Genomic DNA, 16,373 nt, shown 5'->3' with positions numbered 1-16,373 from the left:
ATTATTACATACTTAAAGTTGTTAGACTGTACAAAGACTAGCATATTACCCTTGTCATTTAGAATTTGTCATTGATGTCAATGAAATTGTCATCATGAGATCATTTGAAGAAGATATTTTTTAAGGAAATATTGGGCTGAAAGCTACTAAACATACATCTCATGGTATTTTTTGAAACCTGAATTGGGGTCATCATGCATCTCAAAGGAATTATTTGATTTAGTTGTATTTTGGGGCCAACCATTGTTAATGATGTTGCTAATTAGAGGCTGAATATGAATGTCTTGCTTTGGCCAATCTTTGAGGGCTTCAAGATCCTAAAGTACTCCATATTGGAGCTTCTTATTGGCTAAATGTGTTGCAAAGCATATAATAGATAAAGAAATCAAGCGGGTTGTGATTTTTCCATCTTCTGAAGCTATGATTGGACACATACCTATAGGAAAATATGAGAAATTAAGGAGACAAGAAAGAACAATTTGAGGAAGCAGGAAACTTCTCAATTGCTTTTAGTATTTTAAAATGTTAAGCATCTAAAGAATATGAACTATTACACATTAGAGTGGCAATTAGAATTCAGCAGACTTTGCAGAAGAGTATTGAGAAACAAGTTACAGAGAGCTCCGTGATATGTCTGTGGAGGATACTGATATATGTCAATTAACTTCCCTGGAAACTTTCCTATTGAGATGGTTGAAAAGTTACAAGACAGTGATTTGTCATTAATAAGCAGCGATGACTTTCTCACTCATGTTGCAGCCACTTAATCCTAGCACTGTAATTCAACAAACATCAGTTAGGAACAAACATATTTAATATATAATAACATCAAGTTATCAACATCCTGGCCAACCAGATTTTTAGTGTATAGACATAATTAATGAAGTGTGATTTGAAGGAAAATAGATGTGATTAGTAAGAGATATATTTGTTTGAAAAAAAGAAGAGACACTTTATCCAGTGGGTGAAATTTAGGAAAAGCTATGTTCATTTATAAGGACATCATCCATAATTAGATGCCTGCCCATTGGAAATATGTAGATATCAGATAAAATGAAATAGTGAAAATATGAGTGAGTGTTGAAAAAGGAATAATGTCATTAATACACCAGCATTGATTTGGTGTAAAGAAGAATGTATGAGAAATAAAAGTGAGTGAATAATATTCTACAAAGCAAAATTTAAATGAAGAATGGCGGATTTTAGTAAAAGAGTGTATGTGGAAAAAAATATGTATGGGCATAATCAAAGGGAAACATATGGGTAGAATTTGCCAGGAAGTATTAGCAGACTTGTGAACAATTTTCGACACATTTATAAAGAAGAATGTATGCAGATTTAGCAGCAAGAATACATGAACCTTTGTAAGGAAACATAATCAGATTTGTGGAGAAATGTTGTTCATCATCAGTTGTAGAAGAATCATTGATAAGGTGAAAGTTTGTATGAGAGGTTGGTGCTTCTAGTGGGATAGTGCTCACAAATGGAATGAAGGGTTGGTGCCTCTAGTGGGCTGGTGCCCACAAATTGAACAAAGGTTATGTTCCTCTTGGAGCTTGAGCCTACAAAATTTGTAAGCGATTATTATATATGTACGTAATTTGCTGTGGCTTTCTCTAGTAAAGGTTTCTGCATAAATATCATGTCTTATTGTGTTTTTTCATGTGTATGATTATTGATGTTGTGTACATGATGCTATTATTATTGATCAAGTTTTAAATATGCTAATAAGTTTGTAAATAGTGAATTTTATCATAATAATGAGCCTCCCTGTGCTGCACCCTACCTTCGCCCCCTCAGTAGAACCGTCTGCTCATCCGAGGGGGAAATCCAAATCCAGGAATAAAAGTTAGGAAGGTGAATTCTGCAACATAAATGATGGAACAGATCTCTGAAAACATAATTTAAGGATATCCATTTGGAATGCCCCTTACAAAGTCCTGTGTCTGATGATCCAAGAAGCCGTGCTTAACTAATCTGATATCGGTGCTGTAACAGTTTCAATCTGATCCTTGTCTAGTGATTTTTTGTACACTGGAGGATACAGAAAAGATGATGACTTGTGGTTGGAAGTATGTCCCTGTTTATATTGTTCTGGTATTTTTTTTCCATTAAAAAAGCACTCGAGTGTTTCCCTAAATTTATCCATGCATGCGTGTTATTAGTCTTCTGTCTGACAATGCCATGTCCATTTATTGAAATGTAACACTTTTGGGGAGCTGTTGCTCCAAATGCTATCCATGTTTTCTCAACGTAATCATGCTTTCATCTATAAATTATAATGTACAACTTGAATAGTCATTGTACCAATTTTTTAGCTTATGCTTCTTCTAGCATCTCCACTAGGGATTTACTGAAGAGAATTTTTCAAATTGTTTTAAATTTTTGCAATTTTTTTTCTGACAATGTTTAAAGTGTTGAGGCAAATGCTCCTTTTCTGTGCAGATGCATTATGACAACATTTCAGGGACATACCGTGACTTCGGGAACCACACAGAGCAGGTAGAGCATATTGTTTTTCTCTTTTTACTTTCATTTGCCTCTGTTCTTTTGTTGAAGGGTTGGACCTATTCTTTTCTTGTTTGTTTCTACTTCTAGCTGTATGAGTCACAATCTTAAATCATTCAATTCGTTGGTACATATTGTGCAGCTTTTCTACATGGGAAATATATAAAGATATGCCTCACATAATTGCCATGCTTTAAGAAGGCTTGTAAAATAATATAATGTGATTGGCATAAGTGAAGGTTTCATTGAAAATGAAGTATATTGTTAGGAGGAAATACTTTTGTGACAAATATCATACTTTGGAGCAAGGAACGATTCACTACCTATATTTATGTAAAATATGTGTCGTAGATGTTAGAAAGGCTAGAGTTGCCGTTGCACCAAAAGATCAATCTGTTAATGCCCAATATAACCAATAATCTTATAGAACCTTAGGAGGTGGTTATGCCATGTCGCGAACCTTGCGAGGGACGCTGGTCCACTGCCAACAATTCCCCTCCCAACGTCACTCATCGTGGCTTGCAGGATTTGAACCTGTGATCAAGTTCTGATACCAATTGTTAGAAAGGCCAGAGATTTGAACCTGTGACCAAGCTCTGATACCAATTGTTAGAAAGGCCAGAGTTACCATTGCACCAAAAGATCGACCTGTCAATGCCTGATACAACCAATAGTCCTATAGAACCACAAGAGGCGGTTAAGCATGTTGCGAACCTTGCGAGGGATGCTGGCCCACTACCAACAGTAGAACATTGCGGCTAATACTTTTTGAAGCTTATTATAGCGAAAATCTTCATATAGAATACATATGATTGTCGTGGAAGAACATTGGAGTTATGGTCCTTTGGAAATTGCATGGATTCCCCTAAATCTGCAATGGCTATTCAAGAATGTAGGGTATGGACTTATGCATTGCCATGCAATTGTGAAAGATTATTCATTCTCATTCACTTTGCTATTATGGTGAATGATATAAACCATCCGTAAGGAGCACAATATTGAGAGCAAGTAATGTTTGAAAGATTAATATTTGGTAGTATAAAGTAGTTCACTATGGTGCACAATTTGCTATCCTGTTGGATGAACAACTCCATTATATTACTTAAACATATGCTAGAAACTAAAGGTCAGCATTATTCTGAAACTTTCATTTTAATATGCAATAATTAGATTGGGCTCTATTGATAATTCTAGTCATTCTATAGAATTTTACATGTCTCCAATATAATTTTATAAGTGATATTTGGTTATGATCACATTAGCTTATGCATTGCTTTTGTGGCTAGAGGTACTTGGCATTGTTAGTTATTATTTTGCAAATATTGTTCTATGCAAGTCTGAAGCTACAAATTTAATCATACAAGAAAACTGTTTCACAAAATGTCAGACCTTCCTAACTGAAAAATAAAGGTGAAATAAGGTAGGGTTCTTAAAGTGGTATTAGAGTTTGGATCCTGCCATCCTTTGGGCTTCTTCCTATTGTTTATGAAGCTTGTTAATGTTTTAATTCTGGAATCAAGATAAGAAGCATAACAACAAATGAACAAAGAGACACCAAAAATTTATCTTGGAAAAATCTTCCACTTGAGGGTGAAAAACTCATCAATGCACCAAGAATAATATCTTTATTGAATTAAGTATGGGTACAATCTGAATCAATGAAAAATCCTAATTAGAGATCAAACCCTTAATCCCCATAAAAATACAGATCATCCTCTGCAATAATATACAGTATCAGTAAAACTGACTTTTTTAAGAGGATGCCATCACCAGTCATGACTGAAAATTTATCTTGATTTACTTAACATGCAAGAATCAATCATCTCCACATAGGAGTGTTAGAAAGTAAAGTCCACCAAGATAACTGAGAGGGGGGGCAGGGATGAATCAGTTATGCAATTAAAACAACTCTCAATATCCTTATTAATTCTGAAAGATGTAAACAATAGATGCAACAACCATAGAAATATAACCATACACAATGACATTGGATCTGTTAATTAGGGAAACCCTTGATAAGAGGGAAAACCTCGGTGCGGATGGTGCCCACAAGATGATGTACTAATATAAAAGTTCTTTGTGAAAGGATGGGCACTGTTAGGAGTCAATGAAATACAATCAGTACATATGAGTCCCTATTAGGAAACTTTGAATCCTTGTTAGGAGTTGAAAGGAAGATAGGAGGACCCACTATCCAAACAACTTCAGTACTATCCTTACTAAAGAAGACACGTGTACATCAACAACTATCCAACAATTTCTTTGCCAAATATAGTTCCTTGTAAGCTCACCGTGCCTCAACTGCACCAATCTTTTGTCTGATTCAATAGATATTTGTATGTAAGTTCACACAATACATAACATAGATATGATCAAATGTCACACTCCACCTCAAGGAAATGATCTATCCTCTATACCAAGTCCTAAAACAAATTATTGAGTCAGCCTTGAGGCTTTCCCAATTTACAATAATAATATAGGACCAACTTAATATATTACATTTACACATTACATTACAATATTACATCTTTTTCACAATTACAAGAAATCTATTGTCTCACAGTATTCATAACTTCATTCTCGTTGATCATCTAAATGTGCGTGATTAACCACAACGTCTTCAAAATGTCTACAACGTCTGACTAAGTTCGCTCAATCAGATTTCATCTTTGTTAGGAGACACAATCTGAACAATAGTAACTGCTTTCCAGAAACATTGTTTGAAAGCTGCCATCACTAAATCCATCATAACTGTGTCTAGTCTTCATATCTCTGCATGCGCTCTTAATTGTAGCATCTAGACATACTCTAGAACCTAATCCCATGTGCACATAAGCTGAATTTCAATCCTCGAACTGCGTGAAGCCAAACTCTGTCTGCTGCTCTACCAGTCCTCATAGAATAACTAGTATGTTGACATCAATGACAAACTCTATCATGAATGCAACACACAACTCTAAATCATGTCTCCAACATTGATTGGATACTCTCCCATAGGAATACCATCAATATTCATGCTAGCAATCTCCCTCTTTGGCATTGATGGCAACATCGATGAAAACCATCTAAGTTCCATGAATACCAAATGTTTCTCTTCTGCATTTGTTCGCCCATTCATGTTGTCCATGAATATCATCTGTACTATAACTTACATACACAAGGAAGGTGTTAATCTCCCCATACATCATCATCTTTCCAAATCCTTTTCATCAATCAACATGAATCTCTTACGAACATCACTCCCCCAAAGGATAAGCTCCTTTGAATCAACTTCCCAAATATTTTTCATGTGCTACTCTCTCCAAACATACATATCAAAAGGTATTTTTCATGTGCTATTCTCTACCCCAAGCATACATATCAAAAGATGTTTCTAAATATTCATATCAAAGGATGTTTTTCATGCGCTGCTCTACCCCATTGACATCAATGACAAAGGTATCATTATGTCAGTTATCTAAGTAATATCTGCAATAAGCTCAAGTGTCCAAAGATATTATTAAATACTGGTTACCAAGAGTCCTTCATGACTCAACTCAAACATAGATACTCCCCATAGAGGAAGCATCAAGCATTCAGTCCAGATAATAGAAATAGTGCTTAGTTACCATTGGAGTGATGCAATCTCTACATCAACTACTCAAAAGTAGGTTGGGGCACAACCCCAAGCATACCTCTCAAGTACTCAAATGTGTCCTTTGCTAAAGGTTTTTTAAATATGTTTTCTATTTGTTAAGGTTATAGCTTCATTTAGATTGAAGCATCCTAATTATTGGCATGGATTTCGTATATTATATGAAAGTTGAGATTATATATATATATATATATATATATATATATATAGATCTGAATGTTTATAATCATGTTAGTCCTTAATAATACATGTTTAATATGATCAACTAAGGGTGATCGACTAAGGATAGAAAACGGCTGAGGTTAACATCTAACTATGTTCTCTGCTTATTATAGTAAAGAGTCACGACCATGAAAGGCTGTGACTTCTTGTGACTGTTGTCATAGGGGAAGTCACAACCTTTCAGGGTTGTGACCCTCAAGCTCATATATCACTGAAGACTGATGGCTGACAATCCAACAAATTAATAACAAAGTGCATCGAGTTTATTCAGCAATCGTCTAATTCACCATTGTAGCATTCAGAGAAGTTAGCCAATTAAGGTTAAATAATCAGAGTTGTCACAAATCTAAAGTATATTCAATAGACACTTTCAGGTCTGATAATCAAAGGTAGATTATTCTCTAGAAAAGATCCTAGATTAACATGGTATCAAAGCTTAACTAGAGAAAAATCACATTCAGATTTGTTCTTGTCTTGAAAGAAATCAGTATTCACATTGTTCCTTGCCTTATGGAAATAAAAATCTATCTAAGTTAGAATGGTGAACGGAATCAAAGTAGAATATCGATTGGAAGGGGCTGCAAACTTCTCATGAAAAATTTGAATCTTTGCCTTGCTTGAAGAACTCGAATTAGAGTCCTTTATAGAAAAAGATATTAAGATGCCTGAAGATGAATCAGATAGGACAATTTGGAAAATATGAAACAATAAAGCTAAGAAGATCATAATTGATGCTATAAGGGATCACATACTTCCTTCCATAGCAAGATTGAAAAGAACATGTGAAGTGTTTAAAAATATAAAAGATACATTTGAAATAAACAATGCGAGTAGAATATTGACATTAAAACATCAACTCCTGAATTTTTTTTTTTTTAAAAAAGGAGAGTCTATGACAAAATATTTCTTAATAATTTTTGAAATAAGAGACCAAATTGCCACAATTGGAAACAATGCAAATGACAAGGAATTTACACTAATTGGTCTAAGAGGTCAACCTATATCATGGGAACCTTTCATTCAATGTGTAAGCTGTCCCTCTCTTCCTAAGTTTGATCAACTCAAGAATGAGTGTATTCAAGAAGAATCTCGTTTAATCTCTAGAGGAATCTGCACCAATCAAGAGGGAGAGATTCAAGCCTTACGTACCAACAACAAAAGGAAGAAAATAAATTCCAAACCAAAGAGAGGAAATTACTCGGAATATCACAAGGAAAATGATCTATCCAAAGTTCAATGCTACCGATGTGATAAATTTGGTCACATCTGAAGAGATTGTCCTGAAAGAAAGAAAATTCAAGCTACCATATCAGAATCTCATGAAGTGGAAAATCCTCTATTCTATGTAGCTTTCTCAAGTGAATTAAATGCAAGTAATAATATTTGGATAATGGATAGTGCAGCTTCAAGACACATAACTGGATTCAGAAATTAGTTTGAAACATTCAAAGAATGCACAGAAGAAGTCACAATTGGAGATATTTCTACTCATCCAGAAAAAGGAATTGGGACTTGCTCCTTACAACTAAAATCTGGAGAAACTCTTCTATGAAAAGATGTACTATTTGTACCAGGGATAAAAAGAAATCTAATTTCCATTTCTAGCCTAGCAGACCAAGGATACCATGTCACATTCAATGAGGACAAAGTGTTACTATGGACTAAAATCTCCAACATTAAGAACGCTATCAGCATATGATCAAGAGATGGAAGTTTGTACAAATTAAACATTAAAGTAAAACATCAAGCTCTAAATCATGAAGTCCATAAGTCAAATGAACTTTGGTATAGAAGGTTAGGGCACCTTGGTTTTAGTGCTCTTCCTACCATAGGGAAAATCATTACAGGTATACCTAATCTCAAAACTGATCACATTAGCATTTGTAAAGGGTGCACTCTAAGAAAAAGTAAGAAATGATTCTTTCCATTGAGTAAACACAAGTCAAAAGTTGCACTAGAACTTGTCCACACTGATTTGTGTGGACCTATGTCAACACCTTCTCTTGGGGGGTTATTTTACTATGTAACCTTCATTGATGATTACACTAGGAAAACTTGGATATACTTTCTAAAACTTAAAGAATTAAATGAAGTCTTACAAAAATTCAAAGAATTTAAAGCCCCAGTGGAAAACCAAACTGGAAAGAGAATAAAAACATGAAGATTAGATAACGGAGGTGAATACACATTTCACATCTTTAAAGAATTCTGTATTTTTGTTGGGATTAAGAGGGAAACTATAGTATCTTATAATCCTCAACAAAATGGGGTTGCAGAAAGAAAAAATAGAACTATTATAGAAGCAACAAAAGCCATGATTCAAGACTAAAATCTCCTTGTCTTTTTTGGCCAAAGCAACAAGTACAACAATTTACATTCAAAACAGAAGCCCTTATGTAACATTAGAAAATATAACTCTTGAAGAAGCATTTACAGGAATTAAATGAGATCTTAGTCATCTAAGAATTTTTGGTTGTCCTGTATACATTCACATTCCCAAAGAGAAAAGATCTAAACTCCAACCTTTTGGAAAGAAAGGCATCTTTGTTCGCTACAGTGAAACAACTATGGGATACAAAGTATATATTCTAGGACAAAAGTCTATTGAAATCAGCAAGGATGTTCAATTTGATGAAGAAATTGCCTTCAAAACTTCTTTAAACAAGGAATATGAGGAAGTTGAGAATCAGAGGGAGTTCATCGTAGAAGATAATTATAATACCGAGAATCAGAGGGAGAACACTATAGAAGATAATTTAACAGGAAATTTGAGCGAGAGCCTTTCCAAAAACAGAGATACATATACATCTAATGTTGAAAATGATAAAGTTTTAAATCACAAGAAAAGACCACTATGGGCAAGGAAAATGATTGAAGAAAACAATGTAGAGCCGGATGAGGTCTCTAAAGAAAATAAGAAAACAAGAAATCAGAAATGCTATGTTGCTTTATTGACAGAACTCACAAAAACAGAATCAACTAATGTAGAGGAGGCTTTAAAATGTCAAGCATGGAAAGATGCAATAGTAGAGGAATATCAATCTATTTTTAAAAATGATGTCTGAGATATTGTTCCTAGACCTAAAACAAATAAGTTTTATCCTCTAAATGGTTGTTTAAAATCAAGTATGCACTTGACAGAAGCATTGAAAAACACAAAGCAAGATTTGTTGCAAGGGGTTTTTCTCAAAAGACTGGAAGTGATTATGAAGAAACTTTCGCTCCAATTGGATGTTATACTTCAGTAAGAATGATAATTGCCATCGCTGCATCCAAAGGATGCAAAAGACATCAAATGGATGTAAAGACAACTTTCTTGAACGATGTCATTGAAGAGGAAGTATATATAGAACAACCAAAACGATTCACTACACGTGATTAGAAGCATTACATATGCAAACTAAAGAAAGCTCTCTATGGGTTAAAGCAAGCTCTAAGGGCTTGGTATGAGAGAATAGACAACTATCTTCTCAAATTGGGATACTCCAAGAATGAAGCTGATTCAAATATATATTTCAAAATATCTAATAATGACATGTTGATTCTCGTTCATTATGTTGATGACTTGTTAATAACAAGTGCAGATCATCTTATAGCCAAATGTAAACGGGATCTCATAGTTGAATTTGACATGAAGGATCTACATTATTTTTTTATGTCTAGAAGTACGACAGAAGGGAAATTACATCTTCCTAAATCAAGAAAAGTACAAGACAAATATATTGACCAGATTTGAGATGATAGATTATAAGCCACTATTTACTCCAATGGAAACTAATCTTCATAAACTTAAGAGTGAAGTAACAGACTTAGAATCAGTAGATCATACTTACTATCGACAAATTGTTGGATCCCTTATGAACTTAGTAAACACTTGACTGGATATCTACTATGCTACAAATGTAATAAGTCACTTTATTTGTGAGCCTAAGAAGATTCATCTAATGGCTACCAAACATATTTTAAGATATTTAAGAGGAACCATTGGACTTGGATTAAAGTATGATAATACAGAGCTACAATTTCAAGGGTATTCTGATTCAGACTGGGCAGGCTGTTCTATTGATCATAAGAGTACAACAGGGTGTTGTTTTAACTTGGGATCAACAGTGATATCTTGGTTTAGTAAAAAAGAATCAGTAGTTGCTCAGAGCTCTACAGAAACAGAATATATGGCAGCCTCCATGGGGGCACCCGAAGTAGTATGGCTGAGGAAAATTTTATATGGTTTATTTGGCAAACCATTATAATCCACCATAATTCACTGTGACAACCAAAGCTGTATTAAACTCTTAGTAAATCCAGTTTTCCATAACAGATCTAAACATATAGAGTTTCCCTACCACTATATAAAAGATATGGTATATAGAAATGTCATCAAACAGAAGTGCATTAGTGTAATGTCCCCCCAAAATAAGATTTAATAATTAATAGTAAATAAATAATAAGATGTAAAAAATACAAATATATAATAATAAATATATTATTATAATAATAATATGATATATTATATATATAATGTAGGTATAATATAATATTTTACTAAATGATGTATCAAAGGATTATTTAGAAACAAACTACGTTAAAGGATTACTCAGCAATCAACATTAAATTACTTGCATTACAGGAGTTCGAAACAAAGGATGACTAAGCCAACAAAGGTGGATACATAAACTTGAATCATAGAGGAAATAAATGTTTGATTTGAGAAGAAGACATATGAACCAGCGTCCAGTTCAACACAGGAAAACAATAAGGGCCAACATTCTGTGATTCATGTAGAAATAGAAAATAATAATAATTGAATACCATGTAAGAGCTAGAAGGATCGACCAAGAGGTATTTGATTGTGGGAAGTAACCCATAAGGAAACGATAAAGAAGTTGAATCAGTAGAGATTACAGACCATGGATTACACCCATTCACTAGTATAAACTGATAAAGTAATCAACTGAAAAGGAAAATCAATCATTATCATTAGCAATCCAACTTAGAAAATAATTATGAAGTTAGTGGTATAAGATTCTATTGGCAAGTATAATGAAGTCTCCACTATTGAATCATCCTACGCATATGTCCATTGTAGAAGAAAGACATCGACAACATCAGATAAGAAGAAGAAAACTTTGGGTGTAACATCATCATTTATATTTCATGGTTATCTTATGTCAATTCATAATACTAGGCATGTGGGCATGAAGATGACATGTTGTAACTGATGATCTAATTTGAGAAGACATTGTTAATAACCATGTCACTATTACAACAGTCTGATTCACAATTGATGCATATGAATATCAAGCTCAATCAGTCAGTTTTTCTAGAGGCATTAATAGTTCAAAGATTTGTACTCATCTCTTCATCTCAATATGCACAACAACTATAAATATCAGAGCAAGTCCAAGATTTCCATATAAGATGTTCGGAAGTTGTTTGGAAAAATCACAAGACAACAAAAGTTAAAATTTAAGTTAATATCCTTTTGGGATATTAAAATTAGCATTGAAGAACAAAAAGAAGACATCTTTACCAAACCTCTAGCAAGGTTGAAACTTGAATACTTCAGGAACAAACTTGGTTTAACTAAACTGTAATTCAATATTATGTAAAATTGTTATTGAATACTTAATAAAATCAATATTGCAATATTGTGGGTATGTGTAATGGCCCTCCCCAAATCTGCTCTCAAAAAATGCTGATGAAAGCTCAAGGAATTTCATCAAACAATTCACATGCAAGGGACGTATGACTGATATATTATTTCAGCTGGCTTTAAATGACTCTTTTCAATTTGCATCAATGAGAATCTTGTGCTAGAAGACTCCAAATGGACTACACAATGGCCTAACATGAGTGTGCTACTAATTTTGACAATATTCAGTGCGTATATATGATCTAAGCATGAGAAATGAACACCTACAGCCAACTGGCATTTTTACAAACAATTGGTATGCAAACTAACTAGCTGATAAATAATGATATTGAATTGCTTAAATGACACCAACAACTATTGTCTTCTTAATTTGCAATGAAATTTCTAATACAATGCTCATGAAATATGGCCAAAATTTTTGGCATTTACATGGATTACAAAATGATAATGTTGGTATAATGCACACTTATAGCTGAAACTTATAACACCCTAAAAAGCAATACTAACAAAGGAACCTGGTTGTAGATGGCTGTAATAATTTCCTTCAATGCTGCCCCCTCTGCTTTGCTTTTCTGATTTGCTTTTTCGATTGCTTTTTCGGATCCGCTTTTTGAACTGCTTTTACGGATTGCTTTCTCAGCCTGCTTTTTCAGGTTGCTTTTTCGTATCTACTTTTTCAGACTGCTACCATGTTGAATCTCAAGACCATATCTTTCAATGGCGTCAAGATTTTTAGCTTGAAGGGATTTTGTCCTTCAAATTATTGAGACATAATCTCTAGAAAATTTTCCAATTTCTTTGATATTTCCAAGCCTACTAAAAAGAAGCTCTTCCCTTTCTTTTATTGTGTTCTCACAAGAGCTCAATCTTTCGTTTTCTCAATGTGGGATAAAACATCACTCCCTTTATGTAACTTATGTCTCAAATGTGTTATAAAATAAAAGGGACTCTTTTAATTTAAATATTTCCCACAAACTATAGTTTATGCATTAATAAAGTTAAATATTTAAATTTAACTTTATAAAATAGCTTTATCAATGCATAACAAATCTTATCAATGATAAACAAGTCTTCTTGTCGATTTTAAACAATTACCATCGACATACTGTTGCCACTGGATGTCCGATCATATCCAAGATGACTTACTATAAATAGTAAGTATGCCCAAAGTTGCCTCAAAACCCCTCAGAAAGACCTGCAACTGAAACTATCAAGGCCAAATGGCCTCTAAGTCCCTTTAATGTCCTGGTTAGCCTACGGGACTGTGGGGAAATAGGCTAACGACAACATCATGCTATGAATGCTAAAAAAGGGACATTACAGTTCGCCCTTCCCAAAATTGCTTGTCCCCAAGCAATGGTCGAACAACAACCCAATCAATCCACTTCGATCCCGAATGTAGTCATGAACTATACTGCTGTCAGTCAACATAGGCTCCTGCAACAACCTCTGAAAATTAACCAAGAGGAATCCATAATCAAATTGGCGAATACAACTCACCCAAACTCCAACGTCAGGAACCAATGAGAAACAAGCTCTCGAAATATCAAAACCCAAGTAGAGTAGATAACCCAAACTGCCAACATAGTAAATACCATCAACACATCCCACTAGCCTATGTGGAATGTACAATACAATTTTGCAACAACGATGAATACTTCCGCATGAAACTGCACCAAATACAGAGAATCCACACACTGCACACCCACTGCAATTAACACAACTCTGCAGAGCACCGGTCACTGTCTCATAACCATAACACCCATGCACTGCTGATGGTGAATAGTCATTACACGGTAGATAGCAAAAACGAGAGCCTAGACCAAACCTGTCTGCCATCAACTCTTCAACACATGGATCAAAAGCAAACCGATGAACATATCCTACAGTATAATGCCGGTAAAAAGAACCAATCCTAGTCAAAGACTCATCCTGCAGACGTGATACAACCAACTGTGACTAATCTTCAGCTAAGTCAGAGGATGATATAGCCAAGAGTGCAGAATCAACAACAACATCACTAGTCTCTGTCCTCCAAGTCAAACATATCACAATGCTCAGCTGCAGCGCCCAACTCAGTTGAACTTACCTCCAGTGGAAATGGACCAAATATGCCAATACTAGTGTCGTGGACAGATATATCCTCATCTCCACTACCTCTATCAACCTTGACCATGGACATCCGCGGATCACCAGACACCACAGCTTGTGACTGTACAGAATCTGGTAAAAACTGCAGTCGCTCTAACTCCATGGTCACCTTAGCCAAATGAAAATGTGACTCCTCGAAAGCCAACTGTGTACTCTCAAGAATCTCAGAAGTCACCTCGAGCTGCTGAATAAGCTCACTCACCTCATCTTCCTTGGCCAATAATGCTTCGTATCCTGTACTCCCCCACTGCATAAGATAATCTCTGTCGGCTACCAACTGCATATAATTCTGTCTCAAAATCCGAATAGCCTCCCATAAAGAGTGGATCTCTGTCAAGGAAAGATAACTACCTCCTTGTTCATCCCTAGTAGGAAAACCCCATCCATAAATTGCTAACAACTGTCGAGCGGCATCGAAATGCTGGCAAGTGATAGAAATGTCTCGCTTACTAACTCTCAACTGATTAGACACATGATGGCACTGGCTAGACTGTCTCCTACAAACCTCCTCTGACGCACTTTCTAAAGCAGTATCCTCAAAGTTACTGGTCTCTAGAGTATTACCATCCATATCCTGCGAATCAACTCCAAAGCTCATATCAACATACGGAGTATCAAAGTCTGTAGCATTGCTGTCCAACTCTTTTGTACCAAAAGAAACTGCTAAGGAAACTAAGTCTTCAAAACTGCCCACTGCATTCTCCTGGATGTCATCAATCCCAATATGAGCCTGGGACTCATCTATTCACACTGCCAAAAATGAAAGATTATCAACACATTCCAGCAAGAATGGTCGATTGGATATGTGAACAAAGCCCAACACCGGTGTATAAAAGCTAATACCAACATCGGACAAGCTGTTGGCACAAGAAAAGACAACACCGTGCAATCTGCTAATTAAATCCATGATAGCACCCAAACAATCACTGCTACCAAAAAGTGTTAAAGATCTCCAGTCAACTGAATTCCAAACGCCAATATAACAATCTCGAGTCCATATCCGTAAACTAGAATCAGTTGGTAACTCAAGCAAACTCCTCACCTGAGTAATATGACCAATACCAACTAACTCCACATACCTGTCTGACATTGTCCCTGTATCTTGGATGTGAATGCAAGATGAACTCACAACATTATCAACGACCACATATGATTTACATGCTGCAGAAAGCTGAGTATCAGGAGTGCAAGATGAAACTAAACTCAACTCCATGCCATGCTTATCCCCATGTCTCTCCCAGTCCTGTAATGCCAATGGAGTATTCACCAAAGAAGCTTGAGTGTCCTCAAGCTCGCGAGAAAGCCTGTCAATTTCCTCCTCCTTCCTCCTCGAGGCATTTGAATGGTCTCCGATAAAGCTAAGAAGATGGTCACGATCTGATAGAAGATGTAAATAACTCAACTTCATTGTTCCCATTCCTTCCGTAATCGCCTGTAAGTCAACACAAGAAGACTTTGCCTGAACTCCCTTATGTCTACGCTGTAACTGAATCATCCGAATGTGATCCTCTATCATATCTCGCATCCTGTCATGATGAGATAATGAAGTCAGAATACTGTCTTTGCTCACTTTCAGCTGGCTGGACAAATCATGCAGAGTTCTACTAGCCTCAACCTCATGTGACGAAGCATCTAACTGTGCTTGGTACTCTTTCTCAGCAAAGTCATGAATGCTCACTTTTTGATCAACTGTACTATCTTCAAACATGACAGTATCCTCAACTGCAGTAACTTTATCTAGCCCAACTGTACTGGAATCATTATCTGTGTCAATCACGCAATCTAGTGTGTCTGTGATATCATCTTCTGATGCAACTGGCTCAACCTGCACAACATCTTTAACCCCTTCTGCCTGTGAAGATGATGCAGATAAACCATTACCTGAAGATGTGCTAATGTCTCCCTGTATTGAATTCGCATGTCTGTTAAACTCCTCATACAAGTTTCTGCGTGTCATAGGGAAGGTATGATCCTTAGGCCTATCAGTCAGGTTCTTTAACCACGTACATGCCATAGGTGACAAATTCCTCTCTTTTGTCTAAACAAACCATAAGTCTTTTGCCAAAAGTTTAGAAATTTCATCCTCCCCCTCAAACAAGATTGTGAACATGATGGAGTGCATTGATGCCAATACTCTGCTGGGATGAAACTCGTCCATAATATTCCAAAATGTATTAAACATCCTGCGAATGTCACTAATACAAC

At 35.4% G+C, this 16,373-nt stretch overlaps 1 protein-coding gene across 4 annotated transcripts in view; it reads left to right on the top strand.

Annotated features, from left to right (window-relative positions):
* The window catches only part of GCS1 (glucosidase 1), a 233,206-nt gene that overhangs the window by 165,707 nt on the left and 51,126 nt on the right, over positions 1-16,373 (top strand). For all 4 annotated transcript variants that reach the window (XM_089819056.1, XM_089819057.1, XM_089819058.1 and 1 more), the window contains exon 17: positions 2,446-2,502. In XM_089819056.1, coding sequence (XP_089675182.1) covers positions 2,446-2,502 — 57 coding nt within the window. The remainder of the gene's footprint in view (positions 1-2,445; positions 2,503-16,373) is intronic.

Source organism: Cupressus sempervirens, chromosome 3 (assembly GCF_028749045.1).
Source record: "Cupressus sempervirens isolate cs-2001-9-10 chromosome 3, ASM2874904v1, whole genome shotgun sequence".
Lineage (NCBI taxonomy): Eukaryota > Viridiplantae > Streptophyta > Pinopsida > Cupressales > Cupressaceae > Cupressus > Cupressus sempervirens.
The sequence above is the reverse complement of the archived record's forward strand: the minus strand, read 5'-3'. Positions and strand labels throughout refer to the sequence as shown.